Here is a 27,755-nt window from a genome sequence, read left to right on the forward strand (position 1 = left end):
AGTTAGCGTCGATGGCATACTTACTGTGTTCCATAATTACATCATTTTGAAAACGTATCAGGAAAAGAACTCATTTCCATGAATCTTCTAATAAGACTTAGAGATGATAACTGATCCATGTAAAGATATTTCTACCCCGTTTCTAAACCATTGTTAAACTTGAGGAAAACTGGCCCTGCGAAGTCATTAATGGAATGGGGTGGAGAACTAAGGGGACGAGATGTTTGGTAGTCCAGAGGCTTAGTTGCAATCCCGCCCTCCTTGAGGAGGTGAGCATGTAATTATTAGAAGATTATTAGTTCATGGCTCCGATATCCTAGGATAAGTGAGCAAGGAGCTGACAGACACATTTTTTGGTTACAGAAATTGAAGCAGGACATTGCTCGGCAAAAGAGCAGCTTGGAGGCCACCCGTGAGATGGTGACGCGATTCATGGAGACCGCAGACAGCACCACGGCTGCAGTGCTGCAGGGCAAACTGGCAGAGGTGAGCCAGCGCTTCGAACAGCTCTGTCTACAGCAGCAAGAAAAGGAGAGCTCCCTGAAGAAGCTTCTGCCCCAGGCAGAGATGTTTGAACATCTCTCTGATAAGCTGCAGCAATTCATGGAAAACAAAAGCCGGATGCTAGCCTCTGGAAATCAGCCAGATCAAGATATTGCACATTTCTTCCAGCAGATCCAGGTGAGAATATATCTGCCACAGTGGCAGAACAGAGAGAAAAGAAGGGCAAGGAGGGAACCAACAATCACAGGAGTGCATAGTATGTCAGTCAGTGTACTAAAAACTTTACCTGCAATATCTTAAGGAATTATCACAACCAGGGACACCTGGGTGGCTCAGTCAGTTAAACGTCTGCCTTGGGCTCAGGTCATGATCTCCCGGTCCTGGGATCGAGCTCCACATTGGGTTCCCTGCTCAGTGGGGAGTCTGCTTCTCCCTCTGCCCCTCCCCCCGCTTATGCACACACACTCACTCTCTCAAATAAATCAATAAAATCTTTAAAAAACAAAAAAGAATTTTCACAACCACCCTGTAAACTAGATATTGTCCTTTAAACAAACAAACACAGCCTAGATTTATTTTTCACTTAGCTCATCATGGTCACTCAGGGATTAAGTCGATGGGGACTTCCTCTTGCCCTACGCCTTCAGGACTGCTACTGCCCCAGGGAGAGGGCATTTCAAATCCGTTTTCATTTCATTAGTTAAAGCAGTTTTCACAGCTGGCTTTCAAGGGGGTGGAGAAATGTATTCCTACCATATACCTAGTAGGTGCAGAGTTAGAAATATTTGACCAAGAGTCTTACCTACCACAGATACAGATGCATGTGCAGGAGTAGGGTTGTAGGTCAGAGTATATGCCTGGACTTAGTTTGACCAAGGAGTGGCTATGTTGGCTCCAGGATGGCTGCAGGTGCCCACATTGCCACCTGTAGGACCTCAACATTCCTATATCCCCGCATTGGTGTCTTGGAGTTATCCATCTGTCTTTTTCCATATTAAAGTAGGATCTCATGGTTTGGTTTGCTGTCCTTTTTGGGTTTTATTTTGAGTAATTTCAAACTTACAGAAAAGTAGAAGGAATGGCACGATAAACCCCAGCACCCTTTTCACCTAGATCCCAGTGTGTCAGGATTTCACCATTTTGCATTCCCACCAGCAATGCACTAAAGTACCTGTTTCCCCTACAGCCTCACCAGCAGAACAGCATTAGAGTTTCTGTTAATCTGATTGACACAACATGATATTTCAGTGTGGCTTTAATTTTTATTTTTTCTCTATACATTTAAGGGACATTTATTTGAAAACTCTTGGTTCATGGCCTTTACTAGTTCCTGTCAGGAGTTTGTTTTTTGTTTTTTTTTTCTTCTTCTTCTTTCAACTTACAAGAGTTCTGTAGTAGGGAGATTAGTTCTTTATATGTGATATGTTGAAAATCTTTTTTCACAGTTTGTCCTTTGTCTTTGCTTATAGTGTGTTTTTGGTCATGTAAGAGGTTTTTAAATTTTTACATAGTAGATTTTATCACTTCTTATTGAACATGTATTTTTGAAAGTCTTTTGCCACACCCAGGTTTGAAGGAATTCACCCATGCTTGCTTCTAGAACTTGAATCATTTCTTCCTTTCATTCTTTCCTTTACGTTTGAATCTTTTAACATTTTAAGTTCATTCTGAGATACAGTGCACATATGAATCCAAGTTCTTTTTCTGAATGTCTATCTAGTTTTTCCCAATATCATTTCTTTGAAAAGTCCATCTTTTCCCCAATGATTTGAGAAGTCATCTTTATCAGATATAGAATGTCCACGTGGACTCAGGTCTATTTCTGGATTTTCTATTCTGCTTTGCTGGTCTGTCTGTTCATGAACCATAGCATGCTGTTTTTTATTCTAGAGGCTTCGTGGTGTGTTTTACTATCTAGGAGGGTTAGTCTCTCTTTCTCTCTCTCTCTTTTTTTCTTTCAGGATTTTTCACACTGGTAATTGTACATTTATTTTTCCCATGTGAACTTTAAAATCAACTTTATTAGTCGTAGGGGGAAAAATTGGTACTTTTATTTGGATCATGTTTTATTCACACATGCATATATGCACACATACACACATACCTTTATGGATGTCTTTCCATTTATTGAGGTCTGCTTTTGTGTCTGTCAAAAATATTTTAAAGTTTTATTCATAAGGGTTTTGCATGTTTCTTGTTAGTTGGTTCTTAAAATTGTACCTTTTATGCTGCTACTGTAAATGAAGTTTTCACTCTTGATTTTTATATGTTGGTTTTATATTCTGCTACCTTATTGGATTACTTCATTGTTTGATTAATTGTATGATTGATTTTCTTGGGCTTTACAAGTATACTTTCATATAATCTGCAAATACAGTTTTATCCCTTCTTTTCCAATTCGTATGCCACAAATTGTTTTCTCTTACCTAATTGCATTGGCTAATATCTTGAATACAGTGTTAAGTAATAGTAGAGAGCGTATGTTTACCCTGTTTTACAGAAGAGATAGGCTATGGAAGCTTAGAGAAATTTAATAGCTTAAGATCACACCCTAGAAGTAGCAAAGCCGTGATTGATTTTCAGGAATATTTTTGACTCCAAAAACATCCATTCTTTTCATTCTGTCATGCTGCCTCCCAAATCATTAAACATTTGTTTAAAGGAGGCAAGATTCATTTTCAATTCCTAGCTGCCCTCAGGTGGAGTGGAAAAAGCCTCCGTATTTATTGCTTTGATCTAGCAGTTGACCCAGTGAGCATGCCTCTTTCTTTGTTCCCTGTTTTTCTACAGATTAGGGGGAACTTGCCCCCGATTTAATATAGATATCTTTTTTTTTTTTAGAGTATATTTATTTATAATGATCAGAGGATTTAGTACATTTTCCTGTTTGCTTGACAGGAGCTCAATTCGGAAATGGAAGATCAACAGGAGAACCTCGAGACTCTCGAGAACCTGGTCACAGAACTGAGCTCCTGTGGCTTTGCACTCGACCTATCCCAGCACCAGGACAGGGTACAGAACCTCAGAAAGGACTTCACAGAGCTACAGAAGACAGTTAAAGAAAGGTGAGTTTTTATATGCATTGGTCAATTGGGGGAGCTAATTTTTTCTTGCTATTGAATGAAATGATTTTCTCTTCCTCCTTTAGTAGAAAAGATGGCATCAAGAAGTCTGCTACTGAGTCGTAGGAGATTGGAAAGTGCCTCTTTTAGGCAAAGCTATTCAATCTACTCGGTGCTTAGTGGTTTTCTATTACTAAATCATGAATTCCTTCTCAGTAATGGGGCTCACTTTCCCTCTGTACAGTCAGTAGCCCAGGTCACCTGGACCTAACAATAAATTTGGGGCAGCAAGTAGGATTGTGGCAGGATTTGAAATAAAGAGAAAAATTGGAAGAGACTTTCCAGATGTAAATAATGGTTATATTGGTTCTCTTTCTGCTTGCTTTGGCTACATTTGAGTTGTTGTTTTGGAGGAGTATCTGGATTCTTTTAAGGGAAACATGGGAATATATGACAGGGGTGGCTGATTTCAGATTATCTGCTGACTGTTGAAAAGCCATGATTCCATTAGAAAACCTCACATGGGTTTAAGAGCTTGATAAGACTTCCTCTCTTGGTTTAGCCATATATATAATCTTGATTCGGCAGGTGACTGCCTGAGGAAAGTGACTGGAGGAAAGCAGTTGCTCAAAACAACACTATAGCGTCAGGCTACTTAGTGGAGAGAAGGGGGACAGAGGCCAGGAAAGCTTGTTCTTCCTCTATCCTCGGGGCCATTTACCTGTAGGAAGAACCAGGATCTCTGGCTTAAAGTTTGATAGATGTTGCCACTTCTAAAATTTAATTTTGAAATTGAATTCTCCTTTGTCCTTGCCTCATTTTACCCATTTGTGTGCTTTAAAAAAAAAAAAAAAAGATTTTATTTGTTTATTTGAGAGAGGGAGATAGAGAACCAGCAGGGGGAGAGGGAGAAGCAGGCTCCCCACTGAGCAGGGAACCTGACCTGGGGCTCCATCCGAGGACCCTGGGATCATGACCTGAGCCAAAGGCAGATGCTTAACCGACTGAGCCACCCAGGTGCACCTAGTGTGCTTAACCTAGCTTTTCTGAGCCTCTGTTTCAGCATCTTCTTTGCTAGGGGGATTAGCATTTTGAATTTGGCCTTGAAAGAATCAACTACCTAAAAAGTGACAGAGCTGGACTTGAGATCCAAAGCCTACATTCTTTCCATTGTATCATTGCACCTAAATAGCAGGCTCCTTTTAGTTTCTCTCACTTTCACTTTGGCCTGGAGTAAGATTGAAGACTCCTCTCCCCAGAAATGTCCAAACAAGGGCAACAGATTCCTTAGTTTGATGCTCTCCTACATTGTATGTGGTGGTTTAGCCAAAGCTGCTGTGGAAAAGATGGGAAGGAAAAGGCCCTGTAAGGAAAAGATGCCTAGAGTCCCAGAATGAGTGTAGTTTTAGTTCAAGTTGACCTCTTTACAAAGCTTAGTCTGGCAAGTAACAAAATGTCTTCGTTGTTGTTGACAGAGAGGAAGATGCATCATCTTGTCAGGAGCAATTGGATGAATTTCGGAAGCTGGTTACAACCTTCCAAAAATGGCTGAAGGAAACTGAAGGGAATATTCCACCTACAGAAACTTTTATGAGTACTAAAGAGCTGGAAAAGCAGATTGAACACCTGAAGGTAGGTGAACAGAAAGAGCTCCAGGAACCAGGTTGGACAGCAGTTTGGAAGCTTGTATGGCCTGGTCCTCAACTGTGGTAGGGAAGTGGTGCGACAAATCCAAGTTACCCTTCTGCATCAGAATAGAAATCCCTCCATTTTCTTCATGTGATTCCCGCCTACCTCTACCCAAGCACTGAGCACCAAAATGTCTCCTATTTAAAAACCAGTACCAAAAAAGTAACCTGGGAATAACATCTATAAAGTTTCAGCTGTTTTTCAGATGCCTCTCATGCTGTGGTGGATCATAAAAAAGATAGTTGTTAAAGTCCAGTCCTTGAGAAGCTTACACTCTCACTGTGTTTGAGAATTAAGAGAGTTATATGTGAGCAAGTGACCAGATACATGATCAGAAAATTGAGAAAAGAAGAACTAGCTCTACAGCTAAAAAAGGAGAAGTTAGAATCAGATGGTTGGACAGTACCTTCCAGAGTAGGATCAACCTTTCTCCCATCCCCTGCAGAATCCCTTCTTTGATTGAGTCATTCAGCCTCTGCTTGCTCCTCTAAAACACATTTCTTCTTTTTGTTGAAATCAAGCCATAGCTACCTCCAACTAGTTCTCATGCATTCTCCTTATTTTCTTAGTAAAGCAGGATTTATTTCAAGCCAGATGACAGGGAAAGAGTTTGGTTGTTTTCACAGAGAGAGTGTCAGGAGCATTTGCTGCAGGGAATCCCCTGGGGCAGAGGCTTCCCAATTTCTAGGTTCACAGTGCCCTTAGTGTTTCAAGAAATTTTTCATGGTACCTCAAGGCTAAAAAAAAAAAAAGAAAAAGAAAAGAAAAAACTAAAAAGTCTCACTTGCTACTTGGTTAGGTCTAAACAACTTCATAGTAGTTATTCACATGGTGTCCAACAGATGTCACTGTATTTCCTTCAAAACTTGAAAATTTACCCTGTGAGTCGATGCATGGTTTGGGAACTGTGGCTCTTTGGAATCTGGAGTGATTAATAAAGGAATTTACAGCTGTGAATTGACAAGGCTCAGTTTGCAGTTCGGCAGCATGAGCTTGCTGGATACCCATGGCTCTGTCTTTCTCTGTTGCTGGGCAGCTTAAAGTCAAAAGCAAACTAAGTAGATTGTCAGGGAAATTCAGTGTGGAGAAAGGGGTTCAAGGCTAAGAAGGTGTTCCCTGCTCTGGAAGAAGTGGAATTTTACTTCTGTGGCAGGCAATCCACATGTAGAGACAATACGACCTTGTTACAGCAGATGCCTTTGTTTCCTAATGGTTTTCTGTGGCAGTCAGAGCTCTGGCTTCAAGCCCAATATAAAATCTCCTTGAAAATGCAAAGTATAGCCTATGATTCTATGTATTTCTCTACATCTCAACATCAAGCTCCTCATTTTACCCTCCATTTGCCATTTCCTTTTTATTCTACATGCATTCCATTCCCTTTTACTCCTTTCTCTAGGCAGAGTTAGATGTGTCTTCTCTTGTGCTCTCAGAGTTTACTGTATTTTTGTAATAACATTTATCACATTATAATGCAATTGATAATCTGACCTCTTGGTTTTAGGAACTGTGTCATAATCCTATTTTGTATCCCCAGTGTTAGGCATGATGTCTGGCCTACAGTAATGCTCAATAAATAATTGATGAATGAATGAATGAGAAGATCCTGAATATTCCAGGATATCATTCTCCCACATCATGGCTGGCTAAACCAAGATCTTGAAGTGGCTAAATACATGAGGATAGTCACTTAATGCTTATGAAAAATTTAAGGAGTATATGTACAAGAACAGGTGTCCCTACTAATGAGGAGAATGCCCCCAGATGTTACATTTAGCTGTTGTGTTAACAGGGTCTTCTAGATGACTGGGCAAGTAAGGGAAGTTTGGTGGAAGAAATCAACTGCAAAGGCACCTCTTTAGAAAATCTCATCATGGAGATCACAGCACCTGATTCCCAAGCCAAGACAGGTGAGTGCAGGCTCTTAAGAATGCAGTAAATAAACATCATTCTTCACTTTGGCCTTTGGCCTTTGGTTAGGACCCTTATTTAATAAAAGTCAGAATCAAGGTTGGGTATGAGAACAAAGGGGAGCGATCCACAAAGCAGTCTTCCCCCTCAACCTGATCTGTTCCCCATCTCTTCCCCAACCTGATCTTTGCTCCATTTTGCAAAATTCCTTCCTGTGATGGGAAAAAGTAAAGGGACTAGTTGGCCTAAATGAACAGAGAAGGATTAAAATAGGATTTCCGTCTTGGCGAATTTCTTCTTTTTAAACATGGGAATGGATGGCTATGCATCATCTTTAGATTGGAGTCAGCCCTGAAGGGTATAAGCATGATATCTTGAGAGAGACTAGGTATTTAGGAGTCAGTGTTGGTCTGCCAAGGACTGCCACACTTCCTGGAAGTATATACAAAGATTGTGCCCAGATATATGAATAATCTCTGGCTGCAAATTAAATCTTTCAAACAAAATCCGTATGAGCTCACAGTCACTTTCTGGTTTTTAATTGGGACCTTACAGGTTTTATTGCCAGACTGTTAGTGCACACCTACAGTCACTTTAATCGTAAGGGAAAAGCTTATTTTTTCCTCCTGAGAACACTCACTTTTCTATTGAAGTTTAAAGATCTCTTGGAACTACCCAGAAATGACAGCATTTCGGGGAATTGATGATTCTTATATTGCAACACATAAAACTTAGAGAAGTTCAGGGACTTACTAGTGTGTGACTACATCAGGAGTCAGCAAGCTTTTTCTGTAAAGGGCCATGTAGTAAATACTTAAGGCTTGTGAGCCACATGTCCTCTGTCACACTACACATCTCTACCACTGCAGCACAGAAACAGGGATAGACAGCATACAAGTGAACGGGTGTGGCTGTGTTCACATAAAACATTATATACAGAAATTGGCAGAGGGCCAGATTTGGCCAGTATAGTTTTCTGACTCCTAGACTAGATCATTGGTTTTTCAAACATTTTAAAGCACTAAAATCTTTTTTTAAATAATCTCAAATACAACTCTACTACATAAAACAGATACAAATGACATTTTGTTGGCATAAATTTCCCTTAGAAGTGAATTTATAGCATTTTATCTATCATGAAATCCATCAGTGAAAATATTGAGACTATCCTAGGGAATATAAAGACTTGACAAAGGATTTTTGGATGACAGCTTTATTATCAGATTTATTTCTCCATTTTGTTTGGTTGCATTGTATCCAGGAAATACAGGTTACACAGATATGTAGTTGTAAAGGATGACGAATGTTTTTAAAAGTTCACTTTATGGTTCACCTGTGTCAGAAAAAATTGTCAAAATCTTGGAAATGGACAACACAAAAGTATTGGGTGTCCTTTCAGTGAAGTGTTGGGCATTGTCTAATAGGCTTGGTTTTTTTGTTTGTTTGTTTGTTTAGATTTTATTTATTTTTTGATAGAAAGCAAGAGAGGGAACACAAGCACGGGGAGCGGGAGAGGGAGAAGCAGTCTTCCCGTGGAGCAGGGGGCCTGCTGTGGGGCTCAATCCCAGGACCCTGGGATCATGACCTGAGCCGAAAGCAGATGCTTAATGACTGATCCACCCAGGCGCCCCTCTGTTAGGCTTTTGGAAATTATTTGGTTCTGAGTGCACATCTTTAACTGAATATCTGTTCTGTTCTAGAGTTTTGTAGATAATTGATAGTAATGCAAATGATTTGTCCATAGGAATTCAAGTAAATTTTGCCCAATGGAAAAGATAATCTCAAGTATTATTATCCTGTAGATTGCTAACCAGTTTCCCATTAATTACTCATTTATTAATCTCCTCAAGAGTTATGGGGTAGAAATTGTACATTTAGTACACGTGAAGGGAGGGGACTGAGGGGGCACAGTAACTAAGACGTCACCCACTATGAAGTGTTGCAGCCTAAATTCAAACACAAATATACTTGATTCAAGATGGAAAAAAAAAAAAGTTCCCCTTAGAGTCTCAGAACACTCCTCAATTAAATTGAACTACAAGCTTGAAAGTGATGTAATAAATTCTTGTTTCAAAGTTAAATCACAAGAATTTTAATGAGGGATCACATTCTTTTCTTAAACATAGAAAACTCCTAAAAGTGGCATTGAGAACAAAAGCTTGCCTGGAACCTGACGTCATCATGACCTGACATGTTAAGAATTCTGTTACTACACGGTTCTGCCCTAATGAGAGAGCCTGCTCTGAGTAGATGCACTTTAGCCTTTCTTGTCACTTTCTTTAATATAGTACACACATGCCGTAAATGTCTTTCTTTGTACAAGCAGACATGTGTAGGTTTGATGACTGTAAAGTGCTAGCAGAGAGCTGTGGCTTTTCCAATCAGTGACACTCAAAAAGAAGTTTAAGTGTAGGCAGGGAGGTACAGGAGCTACTTCATTCTCTCCCCAGAGCAGCATAAGTGGTTACATCTAGTGGGTCAAGATGTGGTGTTCAACATAATTATGCATTTTTCTTGCCATTTTCTAAGCAATTAGAAATATATTCTGAAGGTTAAATTTAAACCAAATATTTACAGAGTCCCTACAGTACCTCTTTTGCTGCTTTGAAAATCACTAGCCCTGAGTGCTCTCAAAGCTCTGTTCTACCTCAGAAAAATCATGAATTTACGGTTCTTGACATTAACGTAGCTCTTTTTGTTTCATAAAGTGCTTTCACGTACACTGCCTCATTACTTCTCTCCAGGAACCACATCAGTGCTGACAGGATAGCTAGTATTATCTTCATATCCTAGAGAAGACCCTGAGGTCCATCTGTAGACTAAGGCTCACATACTGAGTGAGTGATGGTCTTGGCCAGGACCACCTTCTCCCAGTTATTAGTCCAGTTTCTTTTTTGGTCATCACCCTACTGCAATGGAATATGATCTTTTTGTTTGATCTGTTTTTTCACTGAAAATACAATCATGTTGGGGCACCGGGGTGACTTGGTCAGTTAAGCGTCCAACTCTTGATCTCCGCTCAGGGTTTGATCTCAGGGTCCTGAATTCAGGCCCCGCATTGGTCTTCACACTGGGTGTGGAGCCTATTTAAGGAAAAAAAGAGAGAAAATACAGTAATGTTAATATTTGAAAGTTTCACAATTACTATTTTTTAGTATAACCTTAACATAAAATTTTTCCAGTGAAATTAGTGCACATGAGAGTTTTATTCTGTCCTTGTAATGTAACATATCATGAATATTCTTCATGTTTCTGTATAATTTCTATAATTGCATGATCTGATTTTTATTTAACTTGGGACACTCCTGAAATACAAGGAATCAACCTGGGGGAGAATATAGGTGAAATCGTTGTAATTAGAAACAGAACCAAAGGCCCAAAGCAGAATTTATGGGAATGTTTATGAGCCAGATTTATTGGCGCTTAGAATTTCCATTTTCTGGTGGGGAAGGAGAGGAGAAAGTTTTCATGATAGAAAAGACAGAGAATCTGCCTTTTGAAGCAATATAAGGACTTATTTTAATGTCTTTATTAAAAGAATGCTGCTTTTTCTGCCCTTAATTATACTTATTGTTCATTTTTATCATGTTGAAGAACATGGTTGTTAAAGTTGAACTTTTTTGGCTTTATTAGAAATCCTCGTTCCAAAGTGTGGCAGACAGCACAGATATTCTAAAGACTTAATCATTTTATCAGTACTTGCTTGCAACATTATGGCAGGATCCAAAGAATTCAAGTCAGAGATCAAGGAAGGGAATTTGGGTTTCCTTTAGAAAGGGTTAGGAACCACTACTCCTAAGAAGCCAAGACACCTGAGTGATGCTGTCTTGCCTGGCAGCTAAAATGATTTGTCTCTTTCCATGAGTATGTTGTCTTGTGCTGTGTTAACCTCCTGATACCTGAGCTTAAAGTGAGTGCCAGAGAACAAATTCAGTGCCTGTATGTATTCCTAACACGTTTGTCTTGCCCTGTTTGTCTCCCTGTCCTTCTGCTCAGGTTCCATACTGCCCTCTGTAGGAAGCTCTGTAGGCAGTGTAAACGGATACCACACCTGCAAAGGTGAGAATGCCATTTCACAGTGCCTCTTTGTTGGATGTGTTAGGACAGTGTTCACGTAGGCATCTGTGTATGTTTCTGTATGTGTGAAAGAACCGCCGCCAGGATGGGTATGAGGGTAAAAATCTGGGGAGAAGCCACTGTGATGCTCCTTTGCTGGGTTGTTAAAGGCTAAACAGGTTGGCAGCCAGTGAGATACGGTACTAGGAAATAAATTGGACCGCTAGATAAGACCAGTAAGGAAGGAACTTGAAGAAAATATATGTGAATCTTTGAGTCATAAAGAAGCCACGTTAGAGGTAGTCTAGTCTAAACCTCATCCTCGCGGCCCCATGATTTCCCTGTTTGGACAAGAGGGAACAGAAGAATGCCCCAAATCCTTCACTCCCTTCACTTCTGCAGTTCCCAAGTGTATTTAGCATTTTATTTGTACATCTGAGTACCTCATGTCAAAATCCGAAAGCAGATTAATGAAAGCTCTTTTGCTTTGTATATATAAACAAGAACTTTTATGTGATTTAGCAGGAAGTGCATCTCTAGTTCACTAGAAGGAGTAGGAGAGACGTTTAATCCTGATGAGTAATTTAGCATGAGGAACCCATGGGGAGGCTTGGAGAGCTATTCCTGATCTGATTTTTGTTTTCTATGATGCTAGATCTGACGGAGATCCAGTGTGACATGTCAGATGTAAACTTGAAATATGAGAAACTGGGGGGAGTCCTTCAGGAACGCCAGGAAAGCCTTCAGGCTGTCCTCAGCAGAATGCGGGAAGTTCAGAAGGAAGCAGGCTCAGTGCTGCAGTGGCTGGAATCAAAAGAGGAAGTCCTGAAAGCCATGGATGCCTCTTCGTCTCCAACCAAGCCAGAAACAGTGAGAGCCCAAGCTGAATCTAACAAGGTACAGTGTTTGCATTAGCTGCGTCCCAGACACTAAGAGGAAGGGGCTGTTGTACGGTGTTCCTACCCAAGCCCGGGACCTGAGCAAGGGACACAGCCATCCACCCAGACCATGAGGAGCCCTTTCAAAGGATTAATATGCTTAAACTCTCCTAAAGAATTTTCTTACCTATGAAATGAGAAATTATTATAAATAATACCCAGATACAAAACCAGGCACACCTGATTGGCTCCATCGGAAGAGCATGCGGCTCTTGATCTCTGGGTCATGAGTTGGAGCCCCACATGGAATGTAGAGATTACTAAAATAAATAAAACTTAAAAAAAAAAAACAACCCAGATCTGTTTATACAAAGAGAATATCCCTCCTCTGAAGTATCAGTGCACTGAGAATGGGATCTGGTTTTCCCTATGATTCTGTCAGCCAAACCATTCTCATCAAAGCCCCTTTCCAACCCTTGGGGCGATTTAAGTGTAGCTGTGATTACAGTTCACTCTTCAGGTTGACATGTAGGACTAGGAAAACTATCAGGAGAAACAAGACCATATAGAAAGTCCTATGAAAAAAATTTTTTTGCCAAACTTTTTTATATTCTAACTGGACAGAGTATGCCATCTTCTTCAGCTACCTCAGTGTCCTTGACGCCACCATTCTCATCCTCATACCTGACACAGTCTGTTTGGGGAGATGAATAATACCTTCTTACTGCCTTCTACCAATATGTTGTCCATAAAAGAAATTTAGATCCTGCTACTCAGATTTTCATTTTAAAGTAAAAATCGAAGCAGAAATGTTAAAGTATCTTAAAATCATGAAATAAAACACTGATAGAATTAGAAGTGGAGCCTATAATTGCGGCCCAGTCTTCTAGCACCTTCCTCCGCACACACAGCTCTGTTTCCCGTGCAGAAATCTCATGGCATCCCCGGTGTTCTCTCTCCTAGGCCTTCCTGGCTGAATTGGAACAGAATTCTCCAAAAATCCAAAAAGTAAAGGAAGCCCTGGCTGGATTACTGATGACATATCCCAACTCACAAGAAGCAGAAAACTGGAAGGAAATGCAAGAGGAACTCAGTAAGTATTCAGGGGGATGTTGCAAATTCACTACATTGCTTGTCTTCAAAGCAAATACAGAATTTCAGCACATCCTATAAAGCAGGACTTATTTTTAGTTAATTTTCATAAGCAATCAAGAGGTCCAAATAGGGTTAGACAGTGAGTGAGTCTGATTAGGGAAAAGAATCTAGAGATTCCACTCAGAAGTCTCAGAGGTTTGGCTTTCTTGGGCAAGTCAATCTGATAATCTGCTGTGATAAGGAGAGCATTGGTGATGAAAATGAAAAATGGGAAATAATCTATTCACTGGAAGGATTAGGTGAATTATTCTGCATTCATATTGAACTATATATAAATGATATTGGTGAATGTTTATTGGCATGAAAAAACATTGGCAGTAGAGATGTTTATAATATAGTAAGAGTTAAAAGATAGGCCATAAAATAATATAGTATAAGATAGCCATACATGTGTGTGTGTGTGTGTGTGTGTGTGTGTGTGTGTGTGTGTATACTGTGTAGTTTCATATAACCACCACCACAATCAAGTACGGAACTGTGTTACTTTAGTTAAAATTAAATGAAGGTTATTTTTAACTAATGCTGCAGGGGTCATTTCCTGTAGTATATTAGGAACATAACTTAGGGATCAGGCCAGTGGCTCGTGAGACTAAAGGAACACGTTCTCTCATTTCCCCTCTACAGATTCCCGTTGGGAAAGGGCCACCGAAGTGACCATGGCCCGGCAAAGGCAGCTGGAGGAATCTGCAAGTCATCTGGCCAGCTTCCAGGCTGCAGAATCCCAGCTCCGGCCCTGGCTGATGGAGAAGGAACTGATGATGGGGGTGCTGGGGCCCCTGTCTATTGACCCCAACATGCTGACTGCACAAAAGCAGCAGGTCCAGGTGAGCCACAAAGCTTACTGCATTAAGCAAAGAAATTGGAATCCCGTGAACCTGGTTTTGAATACTCTTCTCAGCAAGTAGATTTCAAATGACCCTAGCAAGTCAGTTAACCTTCTTTCAGAGTTCTGTTTCCTCGGTTTAAATGAGATGTTTGTAAGGGCTTTATCACAGTGCCTGTCAAATAATAAATAGTCAATAACTGTATTATTAATATCATTAACAGGCAGTAAGATGAGTGGATGTAAGAATGGGGAATTTCTGACTACTTTGTAGAATCGTATTTTACTTTTAATCCCCAATAGTAGTGATCATATTACTTAATGTGATGTCTTATATCTGCTGGCTTCACTTAAAGATTCTCTGTTGCTCAAACCGCAAAAAAAAATTGATTTACGTGCCTACCATCATAGAAATTTAGGTTGGTCAAATTATATCATTTCTAATGAATTCCTGTTGAGAACTTTTTCTTCTTCCTCTTCCTCCTCCTCTTCATCATCTTCTTCTTCTTTTTTTTCCTGGTAAGCACCAGAGAACCTTCTCTTATTCTACATCCTCCCAAACTCTTCCAAACTTGTTCCATTTCTTCTCACCATCCACCAAGTTCCCTAAATTAAGACTTAAGAGCAGTTTTTGAAGGAACCCTTTCTTTTAGCCCCTGCATCCAATTAATTATCAAGTCCTCTTTAGTTCACTTACAAATATTTTTCTATTCCAGTGGTTTTCAGACTCTTTGGTCTCAAAACACTTTTAGGCTCTTAAAAAATACTGAAGACCCCAGGGGCACCTGGGTAGCTCAGTCGAGTAAGCGTCCCAACTCATAATTTTGGCTCAGGTCATGATCTCAGGATGGTGAAATCGAGCTCCATGTTGGGCTCTGTGTTCAGCATGGAGCTACTTGAGATTCTGTCTCTCCCTCTCCCTCTGCCCCTCCCTCCACCCTCTTTGTCTCTCTCTCTAAAATAAATAAGTAAAATCTTTTTTAAAAAATTATTGAGGACCCCAAAGAGCTTGTGTTTAACTATTGATATCTATTAATATTTACTGTGTTGAAACACTAAGGGGTCACTTGGGTGGTTTAGTCAGTTAAGCGTCTGACTCTTGATCTCAACTCAGGTCTTGATCTCAGGGTCATGAGTTCAAGCCCCACACTGGGTATGGAGCCTAGTTAAAAACAAAAACACTGAGGAATTTAAAAATATATATTTATTAATTTTAAAAATAATAATGGTAAAACTGTAACATTAACATAAGTAACATTTATTTTTTATGAAAAAATAACATTTTCCAAACATAAAAACTTCAGTAAGAGTGGTATTGTTTTATGGCTTTGCAAATCTCTTTGATGTCTGACTTAATAGAATATTCTCATACATTTTCATATCTGCTTCTGCACTCAATCTGTTGCAATACTAGATGTCATGTAGCCTCTGGGAAACACTGAACATTTGTGAGAGAAAAATTATAAAAGGCAAATTATATCTTAGTATTATTATGAAAGTAGTTTGACCTCATGGACCCTCTGAAAGGGCCTGGAGACTCCCAAGGATCTCTGGAGCATACTTTGAGAACTACTGTTCTAATTCTCCATTCTAAGTGCTCCTCCCTTAGGAAGGTTTGATCTCAGGCCTATACCATTGCAACAGCCTTCTAATGGGCTTCTTTGTCTAGTGCATTCTCCACACGGTTACCAAATTATCTCCTTAACTCACACATCTGAATACATGAAAATGCTTTGCTGGCTCTTGGCTGCCGATTGAACAAAGTCCAAGTACCTGCTCAGTGTCGTATATGAGGCTTTCCACAATCTGGTCCCAGTTTGTCTTGCCAGCCTCATTTCCCACTCTTCTCCCATATACCCAGGTTTCTGCACACACTGGGTAACTCATCCTTTCCTTGAACGCACCATACTCATACTGCTCTGTGCCTTTGCTAATCCTAGGCCCTTTGCTAAAATGGCCCTCTCTCTCTCTCTCTTTCTCACTGAGAGAACTTCCTTGTGTCCTCTGTGAAGCCTTTCCTGACTTCCCTTGTCCACTTTTGTCATCTTCCACAGAATTAATCATCCTTACTTCTTGCTTTCACAGTGCCATGTTCACATCAGTGTTTATCATTTTTTTTTTTAGAGATTTTATATATTTATTTGACAGAGAGAGAGACAGCTAGAGAGGGAACACAAGCAGGGGAGTGGGAGAGGGAGAAGCAGGCTCCTGACTGAGCAGGGAGCCCGATGGAGGGCTCGATCCCACGACCCTGGGATCATGACCTGAGCCGAAGGCAGGCGCTTAACGACTGAGCCACCCAAGGCACCCCATCATTTTTTTTTACATTGTTTTCATTCATCATTTATGCATCTGTTCTTCCTTAAAGTCATGTATTACTTACTTATGTACAGTGTGAGTGATGAATACTTTCCATAAATTACCTTATTTAATCCTTAAAACAGCCAAGATAAGTACTTTCTATCATTTTATAGATGAGGAAGCTGAGATTTGGAGAACTTTAAAAACTCACGTAAGGTTATACATACAGCTCGCAAGTGATAGAGTCAGGATTTGAACCCAAGCAGTCCGATTCCAGAGCCTGTAACCCTAACTACTTTGCTGAGTGAAATAGTGGATAGAAAAGAGTAAAAAGACATGCTACTTGCTTTAAAGAAGCTCATTGTCTACTCATGCTGTGTTGTAATGTATAGATTGTATGTGCTGTTGGAATTCCAAGAAAGAAACTAGGAAAAACAGATGTATAGAGAGTTGAAATGGCAAGCCCAGCCAGTAATATAGCTAGCTCTGGGTCCCAGGGTTCCAGACTTGCAATTCAGAGGCCTGGGTTTTGTCTGACAAAGCTGATGAGTGCCAATCCAGAAAACAGGCCAAGCTTAGTAACTGATATTGAAACAGAGTAGGACAAAGAAGGAAGAAATAGAAGAGGCACAATCAATGACCCTTTCTTTCTTTCTTTCTTTCTTTTTTTTTTAAGATTTTTTTATTTATTTGACAGAGAGAGACACAGCGAGAGAGGGAACACAAGCAGGGAGAGTGGGAGAGGGAGAAGCAGGCTTCCCGCTGAGCAGGGAGTCCGATGTGGGGCTCGATCCCAGGACCCTGGGACAGTGACCTGAGCCAAAGGCGGACGCTTAACAAATGAGCCCTCAGTGACCCTTTCAAAACAAGTTTTTATTAAGCAGTTGTTAGAAGTGATACTGCATTTTCCTAGTAGCCTGGTCCTTGGAGTTTTCTGGTTTATTTTTGAAAGGTTGGCACTACTTGGCACAATCCAAAATCAGTTTCTGTTTTAACACTCTTTTTAGATCTGTCTTTTCTTTCTAAACATCTTGATGTCATTTCTATTACAGTTTATGCTGAAGGAGTTCGAAGCACGCAGGCAACAGCATGAGCAGCTGAATGAGGCAGCTCAGGGCATCCTAATAGGCCCTGGAGATGTCTCTCCATCCACCAGCCAAGTACAGAAAGAACTCCAGAGCATCAATCAGAAGTGGATTGAGCTGACTGACAAACTCAATTCCCGTTCCAGCCAAATTGACCAAGCTATTGTCAAAAGCACCCAGTACCAAGAACTGCTCCAGGACTTATCAGAGAAGGTCAAGGCAGTGGGGCAGCGACTAAGTGGCCAGTCGGCCATCAGTACCCAACCTGAGGCTGTGAAGCAGCAACTAGAGGAGACCAGTGAGATTCGATCTGATGTGGAGCAGCTGGACCATGAGATTAAGGAGGCACAGACACTTTGCGATGAGCTCTCAGTACTCATTGGGGAGCAGTACCTCAAGGATGAGCTGAAGAAGCGTCTGGAGACAGTTGCCCTGCCTCTCCAAGGTTTAGAAGACCTTGCAGGTAAGTTAGGGTAGGCACACACTGCTGACATCAGTGGCAAGCCAAAAGATTGGCTTCGTGATAATAGTCCCAAGAATCTAGGGTGACCTGTAAGCAGCTTTTGGACTCAGACTAGTGTTACCCTTACCTTTGTCCAGCTATAGTGAGAACCGCTGTGTATCACACATTGACTGAGCACTAACAATATGTGAAGCTTTATATAGCATAATCCCGGAGATAAGAGCACTAATATCACTTTTGTCAGCAGGTAGAGATTCATGCTCATAGATATATTTATAGGTGGAGTTACACACATACTTTTACTAACACTCATTTATACCATGTGCACGCATACACACACGTACCATATTGCAGAATTAGATGCTTATGATGGTCTTGTACAAGAATTTTATCATCAGTTTGTTGCCTTTCTCTAGAAACATATATGGCTTTTTATCAGCTTAGGAATAAAAGTTTACTTCTGTTACTCAGATCACCTTACAAGGTTGGTGTGAGGATTAAATAAGATCTAGTATATGAAGGAGACCAGCTTTGTGCTGCTTTTATGGTAGGCCCTCAGTTAACATTAGTTTCCTTCCCCTAAGATTAGCCCATATACTCTCAGCAAATATTTTAAATGCCATGTTCAGATTTGATTGATTTAAATTTGATTTTCTCATTTCAGCTGATCGCATGAACAGACTCCAGGCAGCTCTTGCCAGCACCCAGCAGTTCCAGCAAATGTTCGATGAGCTGAGAACCTGGTTGGATGACAAACAAAGCCAGCAAGCGAAAAACTGCCCAATTTCTGCAAAATTGGAGCGGTTACAGTCTCAGCTCCAGGAGAATGAAGAGTTTCAGAAGAGCCTTAATCAACACAGTGGTTCCTATGAGGTGATTGTGGCCGAAGGAGAATCTCTGCTTCTTTCTGTACCTCCTGGAGAAGAGAAAAAGATTTTACAAAACCAGTTGGTTGAGCTCAAAAGCCACTGGGAAGAGCTTAGTAAAAAAACTGCAGACAGACAATCCAGGCTCAAGGACTGTCTGCAGAAAGCTCAGAAATATCAGTGGCATGTGGAAGACCTCGTGCCATGGATAGAAGATTGTAAGGCCAAGATGTCGGACTTGCAGGTCACTCTGGATCCGGTGCAGCTAGAATCCAGTCTCCTGAGATCAAAGGCTATGCTGAGTGAGGTGGAAAAGCGCCGCTCCCTGCTAGAAATCCTGAACAGTGCTGCTGACATTCTGATCAACTCCTCAGAAACGGATGAAGATGATATCCGGGATGAGAAGGCTGGGATCAACCAGAACATGGATTCCATTACAGAAGAACTACAGGCCAAAACAGGGTCTCTTGAAGAAATGACTCAGAGGCTCAAGGAGTTCCAGGAAAGCTTTAAAAATATCGAAAAGAAGGTTGAAGGGGCCAAACACCAACTTGAGATCTTTGATGCTCTAGGCTCTCAAGCCTGTAGCAACAAGAACCTGGAGAAGCTAAGAGCTCAACAGGAAGTACTGCAGACCCTGGAGCCCCAGGTAGACTATCTGAGGAACTTCACTCGGGGCTTGGTAGAAGATGCCCCAGATGGATCTGATGCTTCCCAACTTCTTCATCAAGCCGAGGTCACCCAGCAAGAGTTCCTGGAAGTGAAGCAAAGAGTGAACAGCAGTTGCATGACGATGGAAAATAAGCTGGAGGGGATTGGTCAGTTTCATTGCCGAGTCCGAGAGATGTTTTCTCAGCTGGCGGACCTGGACGATGAGCTAGACGGCATGGGTGCCATTGGCAGAGACACCGATAGCCTCCAGTCCCAAATTGAGGATGTACGGCTATTCCTCCACAAAATCCAAGCCCTCAGGTTAGACATAGAGGCCTCTGAAGCCGAGTGTCGGCAGATGCTGGAGGAAGAGGGGACTCTGGACTTGTTAGGTCTCAAGAGGGAGCTCGAAGCCCTGAACAAGCAGTGTGGTAAACTGACAGAGAGGAGCAGGGCTCGCCAGGAGCAGCTGGAGCTGACGCTGGGCCGTGTGGAGGACTTCTACAGGAAGCTGAAAGCCCTCAACGACATGACCACGGCGGCAGAAGAGGGGGAGGCCCTCCAGTGGGTCGTGGGGACCGAAGTGGATCTCATCAACCAACAACTAGCAGATTTTAAAGTAAGTCTTGCCCTTGTTTTTTAATCTTTTGCTATCTGATACGTGTTTCTTTTCACGTAGCTTGGAAACCCGTTGTATATACGTCGTAACTTCTGTCCCCGGCCTGCTATTCTTGCTTCCAACACCGCCAGAGCACACTGTCTGGAGACTAAACAGTCTCTTGAATTCCGGGCAACTGGTTTGAACATTTTTCTATTGTAATTTATTTCAGTGTTGATAACCAACTAAGGGTATAGAAAGAAAGGTCCAAGTGTTACTGCTTACTCTGAGAATCTCCTCTTGTGATTTGTAACAGCAGTGGATGTTTCTCCAGGTCCCTGTTTTTCAGTTGAGGTGTGAGAAGTCATAAGATAAACAAGGGTCATCTTCCTAAAGTGTTGATTTTTTTTTCCTTCATATTGTAGGGGAAAGTTATTGATGTATTATGAAATAAAATCAAAATTCTCATGACTTATTAAGATAAAACATGATACTTCAAAGAAATTTCCATTTTATAGCAGGCAGTGCTTAAGACTATACCCCAGACCCACAGGAGTACAAGTTCTTGGCCTGTAGCAGAATTTGAAAAGCACTGCCCTAACTGCAAATATGTTTTAATTCTTTGCCTAAGTCAGAATTTCCAGTTCTGAGATTTTGAGTCAAAATTAAAACAACAGGGGAAAATGGAAGGAGTTGACTCAAAAATGCAATTTTGCTAGGTTAGGGGCTTAGAACATTCAGGACTGTCTGTTGGGTCATGGCTCTCGGGATAGGAGCCTTTCATCCTGATTTTCCTCTGTTGTCAATGCCAAAAAGGGCCTTACTGCACTACTGGAGGCCCCTCTGCTGCTTTTCCATCCTGGTGCACAGAGTAGTTGTGGAAAGGCTACTGGCCGCACTTTGTTCCCATCCACACCATCATACTCCTGCCATCAGGGTTGTTCTCTAAAGCACCCCACCCCCCGCCCCCGCCTGTCAGGATTCTTTCAAGTACAGACACAGATGGAGAGGTGGTGTTGACACCAGGTCAGAGCCCTGTGGTCCTGAGAAAAGTAACAAGACCCAAGTACAGAAGGGCCCTCAGCTTAGGGGATGTTCAACTCTGAAGCAGGACATTGGCTGAAGACCCCTTACAGTATCTGGAGACAGTGCACTTTGGAGTGACAAGTCACTGTTTTGGGGATTCTTGAGGCCCCAAATAAGGAGAGGGGAGGAAGGGAAAATTCAGACCCGTGAGCCCATATGTTTTCCTCTTGGAAACTCCCACACCTCCATTCCAGGGGCGGGGTGGCCTTTCTTGCTTCATCAGTGTGGTGTTCCTGCCTCTTCCACTGTAAGCGCCTCAAAGGAGAGACTGTCTTCTACAGGCTCTGGGTTACTTAGGATTAACTGTCTAACCAACTAAATGAATTTCTTAGAAAACTGAAGCCTATCCCTTTGGGCTCCAAAATAGTTTTATCAAACTAGATTCTGATTTACATGGGAATTGTTTTACACTTTGATTTGCCTAATCTTCTAACCACTATGTTGTGCAGACGTTTTTCTTCATGAGGGCAGGTTAGCATTAGTAAAAAGATGATGCTGTTCTCTCCAATGGTGATATCCTCAAGGATATTAGGGACATTTGGGGCTGCTTTGTATTGAATGTTCCTAAGTGACTGTGCAGGTTGAGTTGGGTATTCAAGTTCTTGTTTAGTGCCTCTTAGTGTGTGTGTAGCTTCTGTTCTTCCCCCTTACCTGGATAGCAGGTATTCTTTCCTCCTGCGGTTACTTCTCACTGCCGTCGCTGGGCCTGCTTTTAGCAGTCTGTCCCTTGCTTCTCATCTTCAGTGAGCTAGAAAATGAAGTAAACAAGCCTGTTAAAATTGCATTAAATACAAGATGGAATATAAAAAAGAGTCCACAGGCAGGCATACAGAGTGTTTGGATTTGAGGACAACTAATCATTTCCTTTTCATTTAATCCTTGGTTGCTAGAAACATTCTGAATTTTGATGTAGCTGGAAGATTTTAAAAAATTACTGGACATTACTATATTTTATTTGTAGCCTAGTATGTAGCCTGGAAGTGCTCAGAGTTCGGTCACTGCTTAGTTGTTTATGATAGCATATTTATTTCACTGATTTCTAAGAATAAGCCTCCCACTACCAATACCCTGTGAAGGCTGGGACCGGACACTGATGAGCTGGTCACCTCAAAGTGTGTTTCTCGGCAGGGGACTGGTGTTGAAATGCAAGACTGGAAGAAAAGAGAGAGAAAGAGGGTGGTGGAGTTGTGTGCCCTGTGTGCATCCACCTCAAGTTGGGGGCGCAAATCAGAAGCCTGGTTCCACAGGTCCACCTTATAAAGTCAAAGGCATCGGGAAGAGTTTTTGCCGCCTCCCAGCAAAGGCCTTTGGTCAGGAGGGGAGGAGCACACGCCTGGCTGTGCTCCTGCTGAGCTCATGGGAAGTGAAAACAATGGGAGGGGGAAAAGCTCCGTGTGTCAGTTCCACAGTCCCCTAGAGGCTGAGTAAAGGGAAGGCCTTTTTGGATGCATTCTGAGGACTGAGTCATTTTCATGGTTTGAATATTGAGTTCGGGGTTAATGTGCTCTATAACCAGCAATGGATTAATCTTCCCTCGCTAAAGCAGCAGACCAGACCGGATTCATAAAGCGTGACTCTGCTTTCAGATTCAGAGTGTTTTTAATAAGTCAAAACCAGAGGGGCGCCTGGGTAGCTCAGTTGGTTAAGTGTCTGCCTTTGGCTCAGGTCATGGTCTCAGGGTCCTGAGATAAAGCCCTGTTCCTTTTTTTTTTTTTTTTAATGGGATCACACTCTCAGCACAGAATCTGCTAAAAAGAAGAGGATATGAGTCTGTAGACAGAAGCATGGGCTCTGCTCTGACCTGGCTAACTCCACTGCGGATGGGCAGAATAGACAGATGTGTCAGGTCTGGGAACAACCCCGGGCTTACTTGGGACTGTGCAGTAGTGCTGAGAAATGCGTAGAGAGGCAGCTTGTGGGAAAAGTTATTTCCTCCTTAAATGAACGTGAAAAACTGAAAGTCAGTGATTCTGAGGAAAGGCTTTTCCGTCAAATGCTTCTGAATAAATGATAAAATCTGGTCAGCCAGTGAGGATCTGTCAAATGGAAAGAGAGTCCTCTCCCACTCTAAACAGGCAAAGACCTCAAAAACCTTCCTGAAGTAGTCACTTGACTGGGTTCAGTCATTCCAGAAATCTCAAATGAGAATGTTGAGCATGTTTTCAGAAAACAGGAAGGAAAAGACCCTGGCTAATCTCTTCAGGAAATTCTGTTTTCCTGAACAAGAGAGTCAGTGATTATTGAGGAAAAGGAATTGTATGTGCCTAACAGGACACTAACAAGACCTTATTTCACTGAAACTTAAGCCAAAGAAATCTATTAACTCTGATGATAACAAGAGGCTTTCCTCATTTTGAAATTCCCTGTGCTAGTTTTATAGTCAAGAATTGAGATCATTCTGAGTCTCAAACCAACCCCTTCCTGAACACACACACATACACACACACACACACACAGAGAGAGAGAGAGAGAGAGAGAGAGAGAGAGAGACAGACACCCCTGCCCAAGAACCACCGTGGCCTCTCAGTCAGGAGGTTGGTGGTGGTTTGGGCATCAAGAGCAGTATCAAGAAACCCAGATGCCCTTTGCACTCTTGTATTTCATGTGTTAATTTATATTTACTGTGTATTCAGGCCAGGCTTCAGATTCAGCACTCTACCACTCAGTGACAAGAAAAAACAAGCGGGAAAAATGGAAACCTTTTTAGGGTCTATAGGTTTCTCACAAAGGTTCACTTCACCTAATGGTGCATTGGAAGCATCCGAGCCCATTGGGCTTTTCCTTCCTTGCCTTTGAGGCTGGGCTGGTGGGATATACTAAGGCAGCGGGCTTGCTTAGGACTGTTCTCAATCCTAATTCAGGTTGAGCAGAGCCCAGGGTCAGGGATTGTGCATGCTTACAGCCTCTGTCTGGAGACCTCAGTATCCCACCATAATGCCAGAACAAGAAAGCCCTGTAAACCTCTTCGTTTGATTTTTTTTGCTTCATGAAAGGCGAGTTTAGGCTTCCCTCTGAGCACACGTGAAAACTCTTGGAAGACAGGGCCTGACATGGAGCTGAAAGGCTGCCAATTTGCACAAAGATACTTTCCTGCCTTTCAAACAATTACAGAGACAGTATCAGCCCATCTACGGTTTTGCCAGTTAGAGTCACTAGAGAATAAAGCAAATGAGATCAGCATTATCTACCTGCCCCTGGAAAAAAAGGAAATCACACTTGGTATGACCTGTCTGTCACCTAGAGGTTTCAGTATCTCCAGCTCTACAACAGCAAGGTAAGTTGAGTAGGCACCCCCTCTCCTGCGTCGTGCTGACCCTTGGCCTATCTTGGTTTTTTTCTTTTTCTTTCTTTCTTTTCTTTCTTTCTTTCTTTCTTTCTTTCTTTCTTTCTTTCTTTCTTTCTTTCTCTTTCTTTCTCTGTCTTTCTTTCTTTCTTTCTTTCTTTCTTTCTTTCTTTCTTCCTTCCTTCCGTCCGTCCTTCCTTCCTTCCTTCCTTCCTTCCTTCCTTTCTTTCTCTCTCTCTCTTTCTTTCTCTCTCTCTCTCTCTCTTTCTCTCCCTCCCTCCCTTCAATAAGGCTACTCCCATAGGAACTACTAGGGTCCAAGGAAGTAAAGCGAATGCCCTAGAACAGGGTTTCTCAGCCTCAGCACTCTTGACATTTTGGGCTGGATAGTTCTTTGTGGTGAGGGGTTGTCCTGTGCACGGCAGGATGTTTAGCAGCCTCCCTGATCTCTACTCAGTAGATGCCAGTAGCAACCCTTCCCCAGTGTAACAACCAAAAATGAATATCTAGACATTGCTGAACATCCCCTGGAAGGCAAAAATACCCCTCAGTTGAGAACCACTGCCTTTGAAGAAAATTGCCACCTACGTGTGGGAAACTTCAGCTGGAAAAGATGCTGGTTGATTAAGTTAAATATTTATGTAGCAGACGCCTTCTCATAATCTGATTAAGACTGTGTGGTAGCAGCAACTGCCTCTAAGTCAGCCTTCCTTTAGGCCAAGCCCTGGATTCTTGATTTTTGCTGGTACTAATCCGTGTCTGGTTTAAAATTTCCTAGGCACTTTCCCTGGCGTCAGCAGTTATTTTTCATGGAGTTGTTGATGCAGGTGTTTGGTTGATGATGCATTTCTAAAGAGAAGAGGAACTTCCTGTGTGAAAATACTTCAGGAAGCTTCCTCATTCCGTGCCTTTAAGGGGAGACTGTGGCCTGTCAGTTGCTCTCCCAGAACTCACAGTTTGGCTGCTGATATTTATAACCCTTCGGAGACCACCCCCTAGCCCCCCACCCAAAGAATCCCAGTGCTGTGTAATAATCCTCTCCACCCCCACTGTAGCAACTGGGTGGGGAGAAGGTGAAGAAGGCACCTTTAAGGACTTTAGGTTTGCTTCATTTTGAACTTTTTCCAGCCCCATTTTACAGTATCCCCATTAGTGTTTTAAATATCAGCATCACAAAGCAAAAGCCCAAGATTGCAGCCATTACATCATCTTAAAGGAGCCTCATGCCTCAGTGAAGGTAGTAAAACCAAATGGAAGGTCGTCAAGAAGGCGTTGATGGATTTCACCAAAAAAAAAAAAAAAAGAAAAATTTTGATAGCAAGGGAAGATTTTAAAGCAACAAAAGAAAGGACTGAGCAGTTTGATTTGAGTTTACTGAAATCCTTCACATATTGTGTCAGCATGTAGCATTTGCAACTAAGGTTCACCATATGATTCTGTACACAAAGGAAGAAAAATATGTTTCCAGAAAAACTAGAATTTACCCCATGCAGAACTTAGGTTCATTGTTGAGTATTTGATTAGTGAACACGGTTGAGATAAGCACAGACTTGCAGAACAGGACGGTTTCTCATTGTGTTTGGAAATGAACGGTAACCGGTCTCGAGCCTTGGCCTAGTCGTCAGCCTTAGCTTCAGAAAAATCCTAGGCACTTTCAAGCTAGCAGGCTGGCGCACGAGCCATAGCATAAGCAGAGAACCTCTAGGAAGTGTGATGAGTTGCTCTGAAGGGCACTTGATTGTTAGGGTTGGTTGGTTCACCAGGAATGAAATGAGTCCCACAGGGAGTCGTGTCAGGTCACTGCACCAAAGCATCACTGCCCCAAAGGGCTGTCTCCTGCCAAACAGATTCTTCCCGAGTCTCAGCTGTCCTGGTTGGGAAAACCTAGCTATGGGAAGAATGTTCTCCCTCCCCACCTTCCTTAATACTTAGCCACTACCACTACCAAGTGCTTTTCAAATACCAGTCTCTGGTGTTGGCTGTGGAAGATTAATGGGATACACTTATTCCCTAGGCCTTCACAAGCTGTTTTCCTGCTACTAGCACTGTGATTTGAAATGTGGACCTTTCAGAACTTTGGCCACTCTGGGATAAGAATAAGTGCTATGTGGTGGTGGGGGGTTGGGAGGAAGGGGCTTCTTACTCCTTTCAGTCCATTCTTACTGAGCACTTGCTCTGTGCCAGGCCTCTTTGAGGGGACAGAGTGTTATAGGAAGCGGGTACAAGGGAGTGCGGTGGCAATGACATGTGGTGGCAAGTACGGTGAGAGACACCCTAAGTCTGAGTGAGCTCAAACCCTAACCCCCCATCAATAAGACATTTAAAATTCCAGTTGCAGACAAGAGAACTGAAACTTGAAGGTGTTATAGTATCTTGTTCAAGCCAACAGCAAATGACTGTTAGAGCTGGGATTGGAAAGATTTGTTTGGTACCAAAGGCCATGCTTGATCAATAGTTCTCAACTGGGGGCAGTTTTGCCCCTTAGGGGACATTTGGCAATATCCAGGGACATTTTTGACTGTCATAACTGAAGAGGCTGCTACTAGCATCGTATTCAGCCCACTTCTAGAGAGAGGTGGGGGTTTGATATTTTCCCCCCTTCTTCAGATGCCATGACAAGTAAGAGTTAACCGACAAAAGAGTTCCACTGCCTGGCAAAGCTTCATGGTTTTCCTCCCTTTTTTCAAAAATTAGTTAACAAATGGTGTTAGTTCTGAGAGTGACTTACACAGATCTGTTGGATAAAGTTAGGATCCTGGTGAAATAATTTGAGTCAGTGGCTAAAGAATTCTCTTAATGCTTGACCAGTCCCCACCCCACCCCGCCACAAGGCTCCTGCTGTGGAAATCAATCAGCTGTGTATCTCAGGCTGCTTCCTGTAGGGTGTGTTATGGAATGGCATCAGCCCCTGCACCAGCTGGGAGTCCGATCTCAGTGTGATTTTATCAGACTTTGTCTCTTTTGAGCCTTGCTGTTTGGAACAAAGGATCCTCTGTTAGGAATGCAGAGAGCTTCTCTGATTGGACAGCAAGCGTGTACGTACATGGTTCCCACAGAAAAAACAAAGTATGCTGTAGCCTTCTAGAACTTGGGCCTCCAAGGTGCTTTTCCCTTAGCTTCTGTCTGTTTTCACCCTTCTTTCTGTGGGTGCTTACACTTCACCCAGATCAATGTAGGAGCCATCTGATCTGCTGGATTAAATGATGGCATCCTTCAGAATTGGTCTATATCTGTGCCTCTAGTCTTTTCCTTCTCCAGCCATGGAAACTCCATATTTGATCCCCACTATTTTTCCAGTCTTATTTCCTATATGGACCACCCATCCACTCATCCCAAACACTCCTTAT

At 42.0% G+C, this 27,755-nt stretch overlaps 1 protein-coding gene across 34 annotated transcripts in view; it reads left to right on the forward strand.

The window, feature by feature from the left end:
* The window catches only part of MACF1 (microtubule actin crosslinking factor 1), a 340,905-nt gene that overhangs the window by 238,827 nt on the left and 74,323 nt on the right, over window positions 1-27,755 (forward strand). For 32 of the 34 annotated variants that reach the window (XM_027622580.2, XM_027622734.2, XM_027621977.2 and 29 more), the window contains 10 exons: window positions 364-681; window positions 3,403-3,569; window positions 5,042-5,198; window positions 7,045-7,162; window positions 11,160-11,222; window positions 11,875-12,116; window positions 13,061-13,190; window positions 13,877-14,076; window positions 17,429-17,924; window positions 18,589-20,060. In XM_027622580.2, coding sequence (XP_027478381.1) covers window positions 364-681; window positions 3,403-3,569; window positions 5,042-5,198; window positions 7,045-7,162; window positions 11,160-11,222; window positions 11,875-12,116; window positions 13,061-13,190; window positions 13,877-14,076; window positions 17,429-17,924; window positions 18,589-20,060 — 3,363 coding nt within the window. The remainder of the gene's footprint in view (window positions 1-363; window positions 682-3,402; window positions 3,570-5,041; window positions 5,199-7,044; window positions 7,163-11,159; window positions 11,223-11,874; window positions 12,117-13,060; window positions 13,191-13,876; window positions 14,077-17,428; window positions 17,925-18,588; window positions 20,061-27,755) is intronic. The other 2 variants (XM_027622068.2, XM_027623855.2) reach the window with 1 other exon arrangement.

Source organism: Zalophus californianus, chromosome 4, assembly GCF_009762305.2.
Source record: "Zalophus californianus isolate mZalCal1 chromosome 4, mZalCal1.pri.v2, whole genome shotgun sequence".
Lineage (NCBI taxonomy): Eukaryota > Metazoa > Chordata > Mammalia > Carnivora > Otariidae > Zalophus > Zalophus californianus.